We start from the raw sequence: 13,683 nt of genomic DNA on the forward strand, positions 1-13,683 counted from the left end.
AGACCATGCACAGCAGAGAAGGAATTTCCCTCTCTGTGGAGCAGAAGGACCAGCCCTGCACACAGGACTGTGTGTGGGATAAACTAGCCAGGGCCTGAGCTTCAGCTGAAATCTCACCCAGGCCTCCCTGCCTTCTCCCACCCTCGGCAGAGCAAGTAGGCAGCAGGGTACACTGCAGGATTCTCCGTGTGAAGATTTATGACGGCAAAGGGCGTTTCAGGGGGAACCTAAAAGCTGTCCCTCCAGCCAGAGCGCCAGCACCGTAGTGCCTGGGAAGCCTGTGCTCTTTGATGAAGATTGAAAACTAGCAAACAAAACAGTTCTGACTCTCAAGTTGTTTTAGCCAGGACACTTCCTTGGATCATCTCTAACTGTAATTTCTGCTGTAGGGGATGTGTTGTCACAGAAACTTGGGATGCAGAAAACCCCCCTGTGCCCACCCCATGCTGGGTTTAACGGCGCAGTTTCATTTTAGCCGGGATTTCTGCAACGCTCCCTTTTCAGTGACACGTAGTTTCCTTCTGTTTCCAGAGTTGTCGACGACGAAATCGAGGCCAACCTTGAAGAGGTACCGTACTGCTTGAGCTTCACCCGCTCTGTCCTGAACAACCCAGGAGCAGCGGAGCAGAAAATAACCCCAAGGGTTCAGGAGGCCCCTAGGATTTCACGAGCACAGCTTGAAACTAGGGTGCAGCCCTGGCCTGGGAGTCCGAGAGCGCCTCCTGCACCGGCTGTGGCCGCTGCGTGGGGCTGGACGGTCCCCTGGATGTAGCCCGCACGCACGGGGTGCCTGGAGGATGGGACACCAGGCTGCTCTGAGCAGTGGGCGGTCTTGTCACTCCCCTTTCTGGCCCTCAGTTTTCTCATCAACAAAATGGAAACGTTGCATGACAAGATTTTTCAGGTTCCCTAGAGTTCTGGGAGTTGTGATTCAGTGGTAAATCCTGAGGGCTTTGAGGACTGCAACTCAGGAATTCCAGACCCAACCTAAGCGTCCAGAGTTGAGGAAGGATAGCACACAGATGGGAAGGAGCGCTCTTCCCTCTGTCCTGGTGCCCGCAGCGGCCTGATGATGGTTATTCCTCAGCTGCTGAAGCTCCGTGTACTCAGTGAGACGTGGAGCAATTTCCAAGGGCCTCACGGCTGTGCTCTCGCCACGTTCAGAGTCATTCCAGACCCCACCAGCTCATCTTTACACTTCTGAGTCCCCATTACTTAGATCATAAAAGGCCGTTTTGGTGGAATGTTGGAGAAGATGCCTATGTGAGAAATTAGAGTGGAACTCCTTCCCGCATAGTTCATAGTCCCTCTTATGTGTTTTAACTGGAAAAAAAACTCCTTCCTCACACTGTCCTTTGTCTCAATCCCGGTAACCTTAAAATTCAGGCCTGAGAGAGGGAGAGAGGGTAACTGAGGTGGCGGGGGAGGCCACCCCGGAAGGGAGAGCAGGCGCCCGCTGGTCACTGCGTCTCACTTCTGTGCCTCACCTTCCAGATTGATATCAGCGAGGACGACATCGATGATGGATTCAGGAGGCTGTTTGCCCAGTTGGCAGGAGAGGTAAGTGCTCCCCAAACCTCTGTGCTGCGCGCCCTGCTTGACGCAAAGGAAGAGACCATCTTTGCCCTCAAGGAGACTTCAGTCTAAGGGCGGGAGAGGAAACAAACTGAACAAAAAGCAAAGAGGAATTACAAACATAACTGGGATTTCCGCTCAGATTCCTTACCCAAGGCCTCCCCAGGGCCTCTGCACGTCAGTCGCCAGGGGCTTCTGCTGTCGGGGGTCGGCTCTGGCTGTGATCCTCCTGCCTGAGGACTCTGGGCCTCTCCTTGTGGCTGTTTTGTTTGCTCTGTGCCACTGCAGCTGAGACGTGGAACTCAGCCCCTTCTCTTTGATTGCCACGAAAATATTTGGGGACTTGGAGGGTTTTCAGTCTCAAGGATGCAAGCAACAGAGTGTCAGCCTTCCCTGTCCTTAAAAAAGAAATCCCTCAGGCATCTAGGCTTCCGTCCGCTACAAAGTTAGCAGGCCTCTTCCTCCAATGACTCCAAACAAAGTCATTCTCCTCCATATATGGAGCACACTAGCTCTCTCGAGTGTCCACCATCGGCTTACCTGGGCCTCCTCATCAGAGTTGAAGCAGGTGCCACCTGCCCCATGCCTCCGCCCGCCTGTCTGCCTCCCTCCCTCCTGGTTTCTAAGGGAAGGGGCATCGTAGAGACATACTTCCACACTGATTGAAACACACACACACACACACACACACACACATCCCCCAAGAACGCACAATGTCAGTCTTGGTCTTAAATAATGGGGCTTGTCCCCCAGTTACACAATATGTGTAAGTGAACAGAGGTACCCGCACCCCTTCTGAGAAGCTGTGACATCAAGGGCCACAGAAAAAGTGCTGGGCCAGTTCTTGGAGACAGCCGGTCCCAGCCAGCTTTGCAGGAAGCCGGATCTGGGTTTTAAAGGGAGAGGAAGGCATGCTGGGTGCGAGGAAGGGTATAGAGAACTGAGTCAAAAGACCACAAACATGGGTAGAATGGAGAATTTATCCTTTATATTCTCTACAGCAGAGCAATGGCGAACGAACTCTGCCTGGAGCACACTGTGCATTAAAGCACTATCAGAAACTTGGGCTGTGGCTGTGCTCCTTGTGCGGCCTGGGGGGTGGTGGCAGCAGCGTATCCCGGGGGCTTGTTAGAAACGCACGCCCACAGACCCCTCCCCGCCCCAGCTCTAATGCACCTCGCGGGCTCAGCCAGAGCAGACACCCGTTACACGTCCGCTGCTCCGCGCTTCACGCAGCCCCAAGGGAGCCCATAATGACGCTCTGGTTGCATCTCCACAGGATGCAGAGATCTCTGCCTTTGAGTTGCAGACAATCCTGAGAAGAGTTCTGGCAAGGCGTAAGTACCCACCCCTCGCACATCCCTCATCCTGCTTCTGCAACGTGAGGGGACACGGTGACCCTTCCCCTTCCCCGGCTCAGCGGCTGTGGCTGAACCGTCACCCCCACTCCTGCTTAAACGCCACCGTCACCACCAAGGAACCGGATGAAGGAGGTTCTCCCCGATGTGATAAAAAAGGGCGGAGGTTTCTGGAGTCTAGAGGTCAATGATCACATCCAGGTTTCCACGACTTACTAGCTCTGTTAGATAATCTCCCTGACTTTTGTTTCCTTATCTGCAAAATAGGCATATTATTACTTAACCTCTTCAGAGTGGTTGAATGTCTTAAGTGAGATGATGTGTAGGAACAAAGCCTGGGCTCCGTATATATACGGTGACTCTTATGATGATTAATTGCTAAGAAAAAGCGTGATGGGAGCCAGAAAGCATCCCCTCCCCGGATTCCCGGCTGTATTTAGTGGGGAACCACTGACAGCGTGACGACAGCTCACTGATGAGCCAGAATGGAAAAATAAGGGGTCTGTCTTCCACTCCAGCTAAGGGGATGGCATTAAAAAGGCTCATCTCCCACATGTGTGTTTAAGGGAGCCTGGTCGAGCCAGTTCTTGACGGGAGAAATGTCACTTCCGTTGAGCCAGTGGGCCAGGCAAGGGGCTTCAAGGCTCCAGAAGTGACTGCCCTCAGCCCAGGCCGATGGGCATCTATAAAGAACGGACAGAACTGGGTGGAGACTTGAGAAGGAGCTGGAGAGCCATGGTCCTCACGCACCTTTTCAGGTGAAACTGTTTCTTAAGCAAAAAATATCAAAGGATGGATCGTCCACCTCCCCAGTGTTGATCACCGCTGCAGGGGGTGGGGAGAAAGCACCCCCACACACTGCTCTTCTCCCCCTCCAGTTAGCACCAGAACTGTGCTGCTGTGATAAGACAGCAGTCCACTGAGCAGGGGTCCGTACGGTATCAGGAGTTCTCAGCCTGGATCCGAAACCAGAGCGCATGTCGTCAGGGCTGAGCGTCAGCCTGGGATCATCTCCAGAAGTCTCGTGGACTTCACGCTGGCCCAACCCCAAGAGATCAAAATCCTCCTCTTGAAGCCAAAGAAGGATCCAGGCCAGTGGGGTCTTCCATCACAGCGCACGTGAACGACACGCGTGTGGTCCCTCACAGGAACCACGTGTGACCGATCCATGCCCGGGGGCCTCCAAACAAAAGGCTGCCTTTGAGCTTCTTCGCAGAGCTGCAGCCAGGGGGTCCAGCGGCCAGGGTGGGGCTTCCCCAAGGCGGACCCTGGTCCTCGGCGCCCCTCCTCCAATCTGGGGGTGATGAGAAGATGGTGTTTACCCTCGAGGCCACCAGGCACGAGTGAGGTCACAGCCTGTTAAGCTGTGTGGTTGTCATGAACCCAGGGACACTGAGCCCCATTGTTTCTGCACAGATGCGGGGAGGGGGAGGGGAGGGATCGGGCCACGCTGGGATTCTGCTGCTGCTTGTTGGGGGCGCGGCAGTAGCCTCACCCGAGCCCCGGAGGTACCCTTCCCCGCTCCACACCCAGTGACGACTCCTGCCCGAGGGCCCCAGGCACAGCCCACACCCACACCCGAGAAGGGGTCAGAGCCCAGAACAGCAGCTTTGAGACAGGTTACGTCCTAACCTTCCACAAGGACATGATGAAAAGGGTGGGCTCCCCTGAAGGCTGTGGGAACAGAATCACATCTGTGACAAGGCTTTCACGCCACCTGTCGACCACCACCTAGACGGGACTCAACCAGGGAGTGACTCACCTAGGAGAGCACAGGCTGCGGACAGGCTCTGGCCCTCTGGCTAACCCAGCTGGGGACACAGAGGCCCCCTAAATGCCTGCAGACGGGCAGTGAAGTAAACCTCTTCCTCTCGCAGGGCCCTGCCTAGAATAAACACGCGGGGCCCCCGCTATCTCCACAGGTGACTTTGCATCTTATGAACACTTCAAGGCCCAGACTCTTACCATTCTCTTATTTAAAAAGTACTTCTTATAACTCCGTATGCCCATGGCCAATATACAGAGAAGTCAGGCAGATGTCACACAGCCTCTGCACTGTCCCAGTATGGTGGCCACCTGCCTCGTGCGGCTATTAAAACAATTTAAGTGGCTCCCACATGGGAGGGTGCAGATACGGAATATTCTGCGATCGTAGAAGGTTGTATTGGACAGTACTGCTCTAGAAGATGTTCCTGTCACACTTATTTTTGTCTCCTAGGCCAAGATATCAAGTCAGACGGCTTCAGCATAGAGACCTGCAAAATCATGGTTGACATGCTCGACGTATCCTTTAATGGGCCCCGCAGGACAGAGGCTGGGAGAGTTTGAAACTTCACTCCAGGAAGATACAAACACAGGCCTCCTTCCCCTTCACAGCGGCCAGCTGTCCCTACTGGCAGAGGCGTAGGACCGTTGTCAGCACTGACCTCCCTTAGTAGGGAATTCGAGGGACTTCAGCTGAGGGAATGTGAGATGCCACAGGCTGAGGGGTTCCTGCAGGAAATTCCCGACAGCATGCCCGCTGTTCTCTGCCCAGGGCAGCTTGGATGTGTTACCTCTGAGGAAATAGTCCCTAAACCATGATACTTTTTTTTTTTTTTTTTTTTTGGCTGTGTTGGGTCTTCATTGCTGCGCGCGGGCTTTCTCTAGTTGCGGCGAGCAGGGGCTACTCTTCGTTGCGGTGCACGGGCTTCTCATTGCAGTGGTTCTTCTGGGCTGTAGGCGCGCGGGCTTCAGCAGTTGTGGCACGTGGGCTCAGTAGTTGTGGCTCGCGGGCTCTAGGCGCACGGGCTCGGTAGTCGTGGCGCACGGGCTTAGTTGCTCTGCGGCATGTGGGATCTTCCCGGACCGGGGTTCGAACCCGTGTCCCCTGCATTGGCAGATGGATTCTTAACCACTGTGCCACCAGAGGAGTCCCTACCATGATACTTGTGATGTGAATGCTTTCCCCAGTCATGATTTTCTTCCTGATTCATAAGATAGGGGCCCACCCTCCAAGAGCACTCTCCTTCCTCTTGCTCTGGCTCCTTCCCAGGCCACCACCCGGCCCTGAGGCCGACTCATCGTCCATCTGCTGTCCCTGCTGCTTACTGAGAGGTGCTGGGCAAGGATGGCCTGGATGGCTTAAGCTTCTATGAAGTTTCATCTGGTGGGCTCATGGCACCTGCTGTGTAGCTCCCCTCACAGAAGGCCTCTTAGAAATAATGATACTCCCTAAATGGGCAAGGGCGCAGCCATTAGAAGCCGTCTGAAGCCTCTGCATATCCTCCAACAGCTCCTCCTTAGCAGGAACTGGGGCCAGCTGCATAGCACCCCCAGACCCATCAGCACACAGTGTCGGGGAACCAGCAGGTCTCTATTGGGCCCTTCCACCAGCCCTCAGATGGAGGTCTAGCCAGTGTGAAGAGCAGGAAAAGGGTCCTTCTGCGAGAGCTTCTCGTGATTGAACTGTGGTTACCAGATGCTCCAGGGGAGAGGACAAACCAGGTGCCACGGCCCACGTGAACCCAGACTCTGGGAGCTTTCCTTAACTGCAGGCAGTCGGATGGGAGTGGCAAGCTGGGTCTGAAGGAGTTCTACATTCTTTGGACCAAGATTCAGAAATACCAAGTGAGAGCCCAGGAGGGCCGGGCGGCAGGGGCGGTGGATCTGTGTGGGCAACGCGCCATGCACGTACTTTTGGACGCAGCAGCTCTTTAGGACGGTGGAGGAGCATCTCCAAGCAGAGGGGATTGTACTCGTAACGGAGCTCAGAATGGGTGAAGACAGGGCTGGGCAAATGCAAACAGGAAAAACAGAGACTTCGCACGTGACGTGGTTTACTCCCTGCCTTACTGACCGGAAACGGGGTCATCTAAAAGCCACCATCAAGTGTCCTGAAAAGGCCATGTAGCCGCTTGTAGTTGGGGTTTTTGACAGCTAAAGTACAAAAATTACAGAAGATAATAACGGGGGCTCATGTAGTTGGCTAGGTGATTGGATGGGCGTATTTATAAACTAGCTCATGGGGAGACAGAATACTCTTTAAGGCAGAAACATGGTGATGTTTCCAAGGCCACACTAGAGGCATGGAGCTGGGAGAACTTCAGCCCCGCTTAGCACACAGCACAGAGAGGTAACTTGCCACCTTTTGGGTCATGGTTTTCTAACTATTTTGCGTGTTTCAGAAAATTTACCGGGAGATCGACGTGGACAGGTCCGGAACCATGAACTCCTATGAGATGCGGAAAGCATTAGAAGAAGCAGGTAACACTTCCTAACTGTATTTTCTTTCTTTTATCTGTAGAATATGTGAAAACTTATTCTATACGATACAAAGTTTGGTAAGCTATGAAATAGAGTAGGTGCTGGTTCTGTACAAACACATCCTTTTCATCGCCTCTTAAAGACTAATTGGTAAAATGAAATGGAGTCCAGGACGCTCTGCCCTCTAAGCCGTCTGGAATCTCAGTTTCCCTCCAAGGGCCCCAGCGGGTCGCAGGCAAAGCCAGTTTTCAGCAGACCCACACACCCTGCCCTCGTCCGTTCAGGTGCAGGGCTGGTCAGGCAGAAGTGCGATGTCCAGTTCCACCCTTGGGTGAGTCCTTAGCAGCACGTGATGTCAGTAAAAGGGACACCAGCTGTGGGAGACCAGCAGAGTGGGAGACTGGTGTGCTTAGGGGACAAATATGACAGTATGAGGTTGTCCATTCGTTGGGATGTAATGCTGCAGCAGAGACCCCAAATAAGTGGTTTAAACAAGATACACCTTCCTCTCACATAACGATTCAAGCTCAAGCCATCCAAGGCCAGACGGTGTCTCCTGCTGTCAGGGACCCGGGCTCCTTCTCTCACACTGTGTCACCAGCCCTTAGATCGTCACCCGTATCTGCAGGATGGGGACGGCTTGTCACCACAACCACGTTCTAGCAGTGGGCTGACAGAAGGAGGGAAAGAGGGGCTCCTTGCCTTTAAGGGCACATGTCACTCTGTACACAAATCCCAGTGCCAGGACTTAGTCACAAGGCTTCAGAGGGCTGCCAGGGAAGCTGGGAAAGGCAGCCTTGATTCTAGGCAGCCATGGCCTGTTAAAAATTCTACAACTATGGAAAAAGGGAGAATTAATATTAGTTTAGCATGAACAGTTTCTGCCACATACATCCAGGAAGAATCTAGTCTCCAAGGCGATTCAGCGTAAGACAGACAGAAAAGGAGATAGGATCGATAGCATGAAATAGCCTGACCATGAAAGTAGGAACAGGCAAGGAAAGTCTTACATGTTAGTAAGGAGACGGGACTTCCTGATGGTCCAGTAGGTAAGATTCCACGCTCCCAATGCAAGGGGTCTGGGTTCGATCCCTGGTCGGGGAACCAGATCTCACACGCATGCCGCAACTAAGACCCGGCGCAGCCTAAATAAATAATATATAAATATTAAAATGCAAAAAAAAAACCAAAAGAAAAGGAGAGAGGCAGGGTGGAGGTGAACAGTGTGGAAACAGAAGCAATGGCAGAAGGCACTGGCTTTGCAAAATAAAATGTCTCACAGCAGAGCAGCCAGGGGACCAAAGCAATCATAACTCTCATCTGCCGGGTCCAGAGCCCATGAACAGAGCCCCAGGGTGCAGTCGAACACCTGGCAATCGGTCTGCATGTTCATTTAACTGCAGGTTTCAAGATGCCCTGTCAGCTCCACCAAGTCATCGTTGCTCGGTTCGCAGATGACCAGCTCGTCATCGATTTTGACAATTTTGTTAGGTGTTTGGTTCGACTGGAAACACTATTCAGTAAGTGGCCATTTGGGTAAAGGCCCATTTCAGTTCTCTCCGTACGAAAGCAGCCTGCCTTTCCCCACGGGTGAAACCACCTGAGCCAGAGACGTGTCTGTCCAGTTGAAAATGAAAATCCTGGGCTTCCCTGGTGGCGCAGTGGTTAAGAGTCCACCTGCCGATGCAGGGGACACGGGTTCGTGCCCCAGTCCGGGAAGATCCCACATGCCACGGAGCAGCTGGGTCCGTGAGCCATGGACGCTGAGCCTGCGCGTCCGGAGCCTGTGCTCCGCAACGGGAGAGGCCACAACAGTGAGAGGCCCGCGTACCGCACAAAACAAAAAAAAAACCAAAAAAACAAAAAGAAAATGAAAATCCTTCTTTAATTTGGGGACAGAGGGAAGACATCGTAACTTGTGCCATTCAGTGAACTCAGCTGCCAGGCTGGGGAAAAGGATAATGTGACCTCTGTTGCAGCTCACTTATATGACATCCTGTTTCTGCCTCCACAGGGATATTTAAGCGGCTGGACCCCGAGGATACTGGTATGATCCAGCTTGACCTTATCTCTGTAAGTCAGCAGCTTCCCAGCCCCTACTCCTAGGGGACGGAGGGGAGAAGGGCTGCAACTTGGGCGACAGGGATCTGTGGCTTTTGGTCTGTCAGGGTCAGGCTGTAAACTGTTGTAAGATCCCACAGTGCACCTCTATTGGCAGTCATTTCCCAACTACCCATTGGTTCTCGAGTCCAAGAAAACACACCTGGTCCCTCCTCCCAGAAGCTTTGCCTTGAGAATAGCACAAGGTTAAAAGAAGAAGAGGGTGGCTGCAGAATCCCTCTTAGAAAAATGACCTGCTAATTAGCATGCATGGGAGAAGATGCTTATTATGCAAAGAAACCCTGTGGATGAAATTTAAGTGGGTCTTGGGAAGATCTGTCATTCTTAGATCTACTTAAAATACTTTCTGCACAAATTACTTTTCTCTACTTCCTCCACCTTTAAAATAAAATAACAATAGTAGATAAGCTTACCATATATAATGATTGTGCTCATGTGTCTGGAACCCCAGCAATGGGCACCTCTGAAACGATCACTCGAAATTCAGTTGGCATGCCAATTCCACAGAAAGCAAAGCGCAAAAATGTTCTCTTGTCATCCGAAGACAGAAAGTTCTCTCACTCCAAAGAAGGAAGCCAGCTGGGCTTACTTTTCATCCTTGCCCGGCTCCAGCTTGCATTTCCTCTGTCCAAGGGGGAACTGAGCTTGGAGCAACACAGGCTACAGAGACTGGGGTTGGGTGGCCAGTGCTGGGTAGGAACGACCAAGTCCCAGGGACCAGAGAGGAGCAGAGTGGTAAGAAGGACGAGGGTGAGGGACTGGCGCCTCCTTCCATTGAATTTCGAACTCTGGAGGAAGCCAGCAACTAAATAGCTCTTTCACTCTGGTATCAATGCATTTTAAAGTAACGCGAGCCAACTGCAAAATACGTTTTAGCTGCTTCCAAAGAACACTAACTTGCTTAAAACTCTGTGTAGCTCAGGAAATAACCCTCCCCTGAGACTGCAGTCTAAGGTAGAGGCAATACAATTGGGACCTAAACATGCCACGTGTGAAGTTTGGGAAACTGCAGCCCCCTTTATCCTTCTGGCTGGAAATCTCATTCTTCCCACTATTTTATGCGGCCAGCCTACTCAGACCATCCTCCCATTTCCTCTGAGAAACATCTTACCCACCGGCTTTCCTTCCTTTCCTAAGCCTCGCCTTTCACAGGTCCCTGGGGTTCCCCACACTCAACTCTCTTTTCGCTGAGGCTGCGACAGAAGACGACCTCTCCTTCAGTTTGCAGCGATTGTTAGCCTGGCCTGCAGCTTGCAGTCCTGGGGAGCTTCGCAGAAGTCCTGATGTCCAGGCCCATCCCAGACTAATTTCATTAGAGACTGATTTAAAGTTCGCAGATTACTCCAGTAGAGAACCGAGGTTGAAAACCACTAGTTTAAGGGCTATCCAAACTAACCTCTGATGTGACACTGAGGCAGGGATACAGAAATGCTAATTCGTGTTTTCCACGTTTCACGTGTTTCAGTCAACCCTGTAATACGACTCATGACCACCTAATTCAGATAACGGCTTTTTACGACCCTGTAAAAAGCTAGACTCTAGAAATCGGGTAGAAAAAATGTGAGTTAATACTCTGATATCGTAACCCTTGATCAGCTTTTCTCGTACAACAGTCAATCTTTCAGAATAATCTGTAGGTACTCAGATAGCCTTTTAATTCTAAGAATGCTCACTGAACTGATTTGGTTTTTTTCCTTCCCCACAGTGGCTGTGTTTTTCAGTACTTTGAGGTTATAACTGATCTGCCTGAAGACTTCTCATGAAAGAAAATCAGCCACGGACTAAGCCTCCACAGAGAAACTTTTTATCTTGATCTTGAACTTATGGGAACATTTACTTAAACTGATGATTAGAGCTGAAAATGATGATACTATCTGCTTGAGAAAGCAGAACTTTCAGATATCAAAGTAAAAGGTTTGCATATAATCGTACTAAATGCAAGCGAGTCACTTAACCCTTGAAAAACTTAGAGAAAACCTTCAATCTGTACATAGGATACACTTTACTTTTACACACTTTCCTGTTTATAACAATATTAAATCAGGAAAAAAATGCAGGGAGGTATTTAACAGCTGAGCTTAATTTAACATTCAGTCAAACCTTAAAGGACATAAGGTCCTTGCCGGCAATATTTAAAGCAACTTTGAGTTTAAAAATACAGTTGTGACATGTACCACACAGCTGTCCAGGGATTACCATTTCCCTTGAGTAAAATGGAAAAATATGCTGCATCACGAAGGCACCTGAAGAGGCCAGGTGAGAAGCACATCTCTCATTTGGGCTAAATAAGAGACAGATTTTATATAAAACTGATTGGTTAACAGTGTGTCTGTCTCAAGTCCTCGCGCATGTCTGGTCTTATAAACTGAGCGTTACGATACTGAAGGGACGCTCCTGTTGCTCAGCTGAAGTGATGACCCAAACCGGGGGTCCCGTCTGCAAGCCCACGGTGACGGAAGACAGCACGGCTGTTCGCCGCCTGCCTCGAACCTTCCCAGACTTCACCGCTAGCGTTCGCGCATGGATTGGGGGGACGCCCGTGGAAACCACATGAACGTGTTTCCTGGCTTCACCTTGGGTAAATGCTAGCGACACTGTACAGATACTGCCTTGTTGCCTTATCTTCTGCCAAATGTACTGTTCAATAAAGAGTCGCTCAGGCAATCGCACGTGGGTGCCGCTCTTCCTGAGGGCCCAGCGGTGAGCACACCCAGTTACATCCCGTCCCACTCTAGCCAGTCGCGCTCCCTCCCTCCCTAAATGCCGGTATTGAGAGGAAAGGGCAGCTGGCCTCCATTTCAGTGTGGAACTATACAGCTTTTTAAAAATCCAATTCAGAAGCTTTGATAATGGACCAGAAAGTCAGCTCCAATTTCTACTGCTTCTTGGTCTCTGAAGGAGGTACCGGCAAGTCTGTGCTCCACCTGCCACCTGCCTGTCACTTTGGTGGAGGGAAAAAGAGAGAGCCAGGAAGACATGCAGCTAAACCACAGGTCGGCTGCTGGGGAATCCTTGAGGAACCGCAGGAGGGAAAGATGTCAGACGACTAGAGAGAGGCAAATGGCGGCCTACTATCTCATGAAAAGATAGGAAGATGGATTTCCCAAATTCAACTCGCAGGAGTTTAAGTTTTCCTGCTTGCGGAGCATCTCAGGGCCCAGAGGAAGCGGGAACCAAGAACAGGCAGCACTTCCCCTGGTGGGGGGGGGGTGGTGATTTTCTCCATTCAGTAGAACTGGGTTTGGGAGGGCTGGATGCTCCCAGTGACACGGGATTGCTATGGGAGGGGTGGGGTGGGGGGAGGGTAGGCTGACCACTGGAAGGGGAGAGGAGGGTGCTAAGGCGGTTGAAATACAGGAGTGGTAGAAATTGGGAGGGGAAGGGCAGGCAGGCTCCCCCCAGTCCACCCAGGCTGCTCCAAACCTTTCCCACTGTTCCGGGTGCTCTGCCCCTCCCGGTGCACTTTGACCTGCCGCGCTGCCTGAAGCTGGAGTTCACAACTTCACTTTTAGTCACAGGATAAGAAATAATGCTTAAAAAAAAAAAAAAGATACGTTATATGCTTATCGTAGCAAATTTAGAAAAGATTTAAAAGAGAAGGGGAGAGATTTCACAGGGGGAAAGAACCAGATGATAAAGTAAACCCCCCCCCAGACTTCTGCCCCGAGGAAGTCACCCTAATCTAATCCCCCATTGCTCCCTTCCCTCCAGTCCAAAAGAAAAGCCCTCCCCGTCTCTGCTCTGAACTGCAGTCTCAGCCTATCAGCTGGCCCCTCTCTTCACACTCTCTTTCAGGTGCCTTAGGCCTGCCACCTGGTAACACACAGACCACCCGCCTCCTCCCGGCCTCCCCTCCTTCCCCCAGAGGCAGGCCTCCCCAGCAGCTGCGCCCCTGCATCTTTCTGGGACTCCTTTACCTTCTGCAATCTGGCTAATGGCCTGACCGCTCTCCTAAAACTGCTTTTGATGATCACCACTTACCTCCCAAAGCCAAAAGCTATGAACACGTATCTGTCATCACCCTCCCCGACTTTGTGCTGCCGTCCCTGCCGTTCCCTCTCCCTCTCGGACAACCCTGCTCGCCTGCCTCCCTGGCTGACTCCCGTACTCCCCTGGTTAAAACCCCTCGGTGGCTCCACTGCCTTTAGACTCCAAGCACAGTTAGAGTTTACACCCTACCCTCCTTAGCAAGGCCCATTCTCCAGTTGCTTTATCCCCACTTATTTTTTCAACAATCTAAAAATTCCGCTCCCATAAAGATGTGAGCGCAGCATCGATGATAACACAAGCGAAAGGCAGCCACGCGTTCAACACAAACGACTGGATGAATGACCTGGTGGAATACTACACCGCCATTAAAAATCATGCATGTGATGCAACGTGA

General features: G+C 51.6%; 1 protein-coding gene across 1 annotated transcript in view; it reads left to right on the forward strand.

Annotated features, from left to right (window-relative positions):
- The window catches only part of CAPN2 (calpain 2), a gene marked incomplete at its 5' end in the record, with an annotated part of 63,129 nt that extends 51,111 nt beyond the window's left edge, over nucleotides 1-12,018 (forward strand). Inside the window, 9 exons of the mRNA XM_082833777.1 lie at nucleotides 532-568; nucleotides 1,495-1,560; nucleotides 2,855-2,912; nucleotides 5,152-5,216; nucleotides 6,474-6,542; nucleotides 7,100-7,178; nucleotides 8,582-8,698; nucleotides 9,193-9,251; nucleotides 11,005-12,018. Coding sequence (XP_082689903.1) covers nucleotides 532-568; nucleotides 1,495-1,560; nucleotides 2,855-2,912; nucleotides 5,152-5,216; nucleotides 6,474-6,542; nucleotides 7,100-7,178; nucleotides 8,582-8,698; nucleotides 9,193-9,251; nucleotides 11,005-11,028 — 574 coding nt within the window. The 3' untranslated portion in view covers nucleotides 11,029-12,018. The remainder of the gene's footprint in view (nucleotides 1-531; nucleotides 569-1,494; nucleotides 1,561-2,854; nucleotides 2,913-5,151; nucleotides 5,217-6,473; nucleotides 6,543-7,099; nucleotides 7,179-8,581; nucleotides 8,699-9,192; nucleotides 9,252-11,004) is intronic.
- Nucleotides 12,019-13,683: the final 1,665 nt, after the last annotated feature.

The sequence above is a fragment of the Leucopleurus acutus genome (assembly GCF_964270905.1).
Source record: "Leucopleurus acutus genome assembly, chromosome: 2".
Lineage (NCBI taxonomy): Eukaryota > Metazoa > Chordata > Mammalia > Artiodactyla > Delphinidae > Leucopleurus > Leucopleurus acutus.